The sequence below is a fragment of the Orycteropus afer genome, unplaced genomic scaffold (assembly GCF_000298275.1).
Source record: "Orycteropus afer afer isolate SDZICR_OR568_19922 unplaced genomic scaffold, OryAfe1.0 scaffold00063, whole genome shotgun sequence".
Classification (NCBI taxonomy): Eukaryota; Metazoa; Chordata; class Mammalia; order Tubulidentata; family Orycteropodidae; genus Orycteropus; species Orycteropus afer.
In genome coordinates, this window is record NW_006921650.1 from 12,812,631 (window position 1) to 12,818,380 (window position 5,750).

The 5,750-nt window shown below is 38.5% G+C and overlaps 1 protein-coding gene across 1 annotated transcript in view; it reads right to left on the reverse strand.

Annotated features, from left to right (window-relative positions):
- RUNDC3B (RUN domain containing 3B) overlaps nt 1-5,750 on the reverse strand; it is a 218,801-nt gene that overhangs the window by 101,541 nt on the left and 111,510 nt on the right. The window contains exon 6 of the mRNA XM_007939844.1: nt 1,000-1,011. Coding sequence (XP_007938035.1) covers nt 1,000-1,011 — 12 coding nt within the window. The remainder of the gene's footprint in view (nt 1-999; nt 1,012-5,750) is intronic.

Here is a 5,750-nt window from a genome sequence, read left to right on the forward strand (position 1 = left end):
GATTATCTTCTGTGTCTGTGTTAATTGGTTTCCCTTTTCTTTGTTGAAGAGGGTCTGTGCAATCCTTCTGCCTAGTCCGCCATCTTGCCGGAACTCCTCTTGTCTATAATTTTTGCCTCTCAAGTGCTGGTTACACTGGCAGTTCCAAATTCCAACTTTCTTTCTGTAGTCCAAGAAAACAAAACAAGTACCCTCCACCCCCACCACTTTCTGTTTAGCCTCTATACCTATGATGTGAACAGGCAAATGCTGTAAGGTTAAAACCTGGGTGAAGAGAAAGGCAATACACAGTAAGGGGGAGGCCAGCACTAAATGATCAAGGCAAAGGAAGACAGTGAGAGGAGCGCAAGAGTCAAAGGCAACAAGTATGTAGGAACTATCACACACACAACTGTGTGGTAACAGTATCTACCAGTGGATGCGTAGACACAGCTGAACAGGTGTGGGAAGGGGAACGGGATTATACCCCTGAATACATACACAGGTTTCACTGACGATATTTCTACATAGGCATTTATATGTCTTCAAATATGTTCACGAATATACTAGAACATACAGGGCAAAGTTATGAAAACTTCTTAGTCATCACCAAACACCTGAGGGAATGAGTCACTGGGCGTGCAGGCTCAGGACCATAGTCAATTGGCAAATTGGCATTAACATAGTCCATGAAGACAATGTTCTACATCCTACTTTGGTGAGTAGTGACAGGGTCTTAAAAGTTTGTGAGCAGCCATCTAAGGTGCAACTACTGTCTCTTCCTATATGGAGCAAAGAAGACTGAAGAGAATCAAAGACGCAAGGAAACAATTAGTCCAAAGCACTAATGGACCACGGGAACACCAGCCTCCATGACCATGAGACCAGAAGAACTAGATGATACCTAACTACCACTGCTGACCTCTCTGAAAGGGATCAAAATAGGAGGTAATGGAAGGAGCTCTGGTAGTGTAGTGGTTAGGGCCTTTGGCTGCTAATTAAAAGGCTGGTGGTTCAAACCCACCACCCATTCTGTGGAAGAAAGATGAGGCAATCTGCTTTCATAAAAATTTACAGCCTTGGAAACTCAATGGGGGTTAGATCTAACTCAATGAGTTATATCAACTCGATGGCAGTGAGTTTTTTTTTTTCTTTGCCCCCCCCCCCCGGGATACAGTGGGAGAAAATGGTGGAACAAACTCAAAATAATAATAATTTTTTAAAAAGACCAAACTTACTGGTCTGATAGACACTGGTAAAACCCCAGACTGTGGCCCTTTGAGGGTAGAACTGAACTCACCCTTGTGGCTCAACTTTCAGCCAAACAACACACCAGGGAAGGACCTGCTCTTTAGAACAATCAACCATGTGAAATCAAAGGGTTAAAGCTTAAAAGCCACAAAGGAACAGGAGGGAAGGAGGAATGGAAACAGTAAATACAGAGAAGAAGTAGGAAGAGTGATGTTACACTGTGGGGATTGCAATTGGTGTCACAAAACAAACTGTGTGAATTGCTGAATGGAAAACTAATCTGCTCTATAAACTTTCACCCAAAATCACAACAAAAAAGCTATTTAAAAAAAAAGTAAAGGTGAATGCAGAGCTCACCTCATCCATGTACCACTGTTCCCTCTAGGATTTTACCCACTCAAATTCTCATGTTTGTTGTTCTCTTACTCACTGAAATTATTGGTGCAATTATTTATATATTTTATACAAATTTTATACTTGTCTTTGGCAGAAAGGTTATTCTCATATAAATTATTCTGTAATCCTTCGAAGTAGAAACTGATTCATTTCTCACGGCCAAGATGATCTCTTTTTTAGACTCCAATTATATCCTCCTAGCTTGACTCTCTGTTTGCACTCTTCCCATCAATGAAGTCTTCTTATAGTACCCAGTTGTTTTTCTTAAAATGCAAAGCAGATTATAGGCTCTCTGTTGCTTAAAAAAAAAAAAAAAAAAGCAAAAAGAAGGGGAAAAAAGAAAGAAATCCTCAAGTAGCTTCCCACTGCACTGAGAATAATACCCAAAGTTTTTATTTTGACTTCATTTCTTTTCACCCTACACCTTGTTTACTCTTCTCAGTATATGCACACTATCTTCTCTTAGTTCAAGTCCCCACCTGAATGCCATTTCCTCACAGAAGTCTCTAAGCACCCAATCTAAGTAAGTTGCCCTCACTACCATTACTATCACATTCTAGCCCCTTAACCTGTTGCATTTTTTTCATGACCTCTGATATTATAGTATGGATTTAGTTATTTTCTTCTTACATTACTAAATACAAAATTCATAACATTTACTTTCTGCCATCTTTATTACCATGGTATCCCCAGTATTTACAACAATTTCTGGCACGCAGTAGGTACTCGATAAACATTTGTTGAATAAATAGAATTAATGCAGATAACTTGCTCTAGGTTATATACCTACTAAGTGTTAGACACATCAGTGACTGGTGGAGAAACGGAATGATGCTATGAAAACAGTATTTCAGGACTATTCATATGAAGCTAGTATCTAGAATGGATAGTAAAGACAAATGACTAGAATAAGAAACTCTTTGGCTTCTGCCTGGGAAACTGTACTCTTATTTTTAAAGCACCCCAAGTATTTCTAAGATTCTTCTAGGTTTTGGAGTATCACAACAAGTAACTTAGCATAAGAAATTTCAAGTGGGAAGTTAAGAGGAGATAAATGATCTGTGACTCAATAACAGAAAATGATCATAATTCCTTCTCAATGCTATTTCTTATTATAAATTTCTAATATTTGATAATTCAAGTGCGTCTGTGATTAAAACCACCTTCCACCACTTCTTTGGTAGGAAATTAGTTAACCTGCTTCTGGGGAAGAGCAGTGAGAAGGCCAACTTCTAAACATGGGAAAAAGTAAGGAAGAAGATGGAGACTAAGAAAGGTTGTCTCTATAACAGATTGGGGATATGTCTCATGAGAATGTATTAGAGATTACATTGGTGGTCTAGCATGGCATAAAAAAAAACCATTAAAAATATATTGGACTGAAATGATATATGGATGGTTGATGTGACTGGTATATTCAGAAATTGGTCTATAATGTTAAATACAGTAACAGAAGGAATATGCAAGGTAAGTAGTCACAAACTAGAACCTAATCTAGCCAAAAGCTATCCAAAAGAACTGCTCTTAAACACAAAGAAACGGGGACACACACACACACTCACACAGAGAGAGACTGAGGGAGACATGAAGGAAGGTAGAAGAACCACAGAATAGGGCACGTCTTATTAACACTTTGTGGCCAAGAAATAAAATAGGGGGGGAAACACCAAAAAGGATTTTGTGAGCTCAAAACCAGTAATACTAAGAAAACTCAATGGAAATACCTGCTAGGTCAGTAATGGTAACTAAGGATCCAATGGAAGGAAGGAGGGTTCAGTCACAGATCATATAATATGCTAGTGAGTAGCCCAGGAAAAAATGGGGAAGATGGGTGAGTTCAGAGGACACTGAAATAAGTTGGTACCTGCTGAGATGAAGTAATTCTTCAAAGAGTACTGATCTAGTTTAAAACCTAAGTAAGCTGATGTGTAGAAATCTAGGCACCCCAACAACAACAAACCACGGCCATCAAGTTGATTCCAATTCATAGTGACTCCCATTGAGTTTCCAAGGCTGTAAATCTTTATGGAAGTAGACTGCCTCATTTTCTTTCTGTGGAGCAGCTGTTGGGTTTGAACCACCAACCTTCTGGTTAGCAGCCAAATGCCTTACCCACTATGGCACTCGAGCTTCTTGTCTAGGTACTCCAGAACACTCCCTACTGTAGAAAGAATAGCTGCAAATACACAGCTGAGATGGAAAAAGTGTAGACATGATTTTCATTTCAAATATCCTTTTTCACTGTTAATCTAGGTTTAGGATTTGTGGGGTGGGGAAGGCTCAACTAGTCATAGACCAAGCAAAGAAAGAGAATGATCTGCATTTTATGGTGTTAGCCTAGAAAGACTAAGTATCAGATCTCCCACAGTGGCAAGTTTACAAAAAAAGAATTTAAGGGCCTTCGTGGTACTAAGACAGAGACAATCCTGATTAAAATCAACCAAATTTAAAGAATGCTTCTATACTTAATTAGTCATTGCTACATAGGACACTTAAGTCTTTCATTGTTTAAAATGTCATCTACATGGCCCTTAATGTATAATCAGAGAATCTGCCCCCGTACATAGATTTCAAAAATGAAGATCTATTTTATCCCTGAGTGAACTGAGTTATACATTATTTACCAGGTATGTTTAGTGCTTCTGTTCTGATACATGATACACGTAAGGGCTAGATGAAAATGCTGTTGTTGTTGTTGTTATGTGCCATCGAGTCGGAACCGACTCAAGCAACCCCTCCTTGGGTTTCTGAGGCAGTATCACTACGGAAGTAGACTGCCCCATCTTTCTTCCAAGAAAATGATCATAATTCCTTCTCAATGCTATTTCTTATTATAAATTTCTAATATTTGATAATTCAAGTGCATCTGTGATTAAAACCACCTTCTGGTTAGCAATCAAGTGCCTTAGGCACTGCGCTACCAGAGCTCCCGATGAAAGTGCTATATATGCTAATAGTCACTCAAGACTCAGCTCTATGGCTTAATAAAATTGTCATTTGAGGTACTTATATTTAATTCTTCACTCCTGACATTTGGCATGTATGGTTATTGAGTAGATTAAGTACTTTGCTTTTCCCACTGCAATAAATACAGTTAATCTTTTCCTGAAGACGTTTCCTAACATAACCAGGGAAATCATAGATATCTCTTTCCCCACTGAATAGAATGTGTTTGAGGTCTAAACAAAATAAAGATATAAATGCAGGACTTGGAAAATGATTGTTCTGTGGTATTTTGATACTCAACACTGGTTCTTTATAGAAAAAACATTAATCCTCTCTGCTGGGCAGCACCCTGCTGTGCAGGCACTAGTCTCAGGAGGCTCCTTAACAGAGGTGGTCAGCTAGGGTTTGGGTTTCTTGGGTCCACCCAGTTCCAAATGCTACATTCCTAATGTTTCTTCTCAACTACCTTTTTTATTCTGGGGATAGGCTAGTTCTATAAATATATTCTCTCTTCTGTTGACAGGGTTTATAATACTATTTGTCATGTTAATCTCTCCTCTTCGAATTTGAAAATAAAAAAATAAAGTTTATGTCCCACCTGGGGTGCTTTGTTCCATAGACTTGATTCATTCAGACTACAGCTAGCTTTTAATCTTTAAAAAAAAACAAAACCAAATTCACTGCCGTCGAGTCAGATCCGACTCATGTCCACCCCTCCTTCAGTTTCTGAGGCAGTATCACTACGAAAGTAGATTGCTCAATCTTCCTTCCGAGGAGTGGCTGATGTGTTTGAACCACCAGCCTTCTGGTTGGCAATCAAATGCCTTAGGCACTACACTACCAACACCCCAAAAAAGTTTAGAGTAATTAGCAAAGAGTGTCTGCCTTGAGCACTGTGCTCTTTTAAAGAACCATCAATATGTGGTCAAACTGACATCAGCAACTCAAAAGATTAAATAGAAAACTTAAGGGGCAGTGAATTTATGTTAATGGAGGAAGATGAGATCAGAAAAAGAGGATGAGAATGGCTCCACACCTTGAAAAATGTAATCAATGTCACTGAATTGTACATGCAGAAATTACTGAATGGGTGTATGTTTTGCTGTGCATATTATCAACAAAAATTTTAAAAAATAAATATAACTCAGTAAGTACTCATTTCTTTTTTTTTTTTTTTT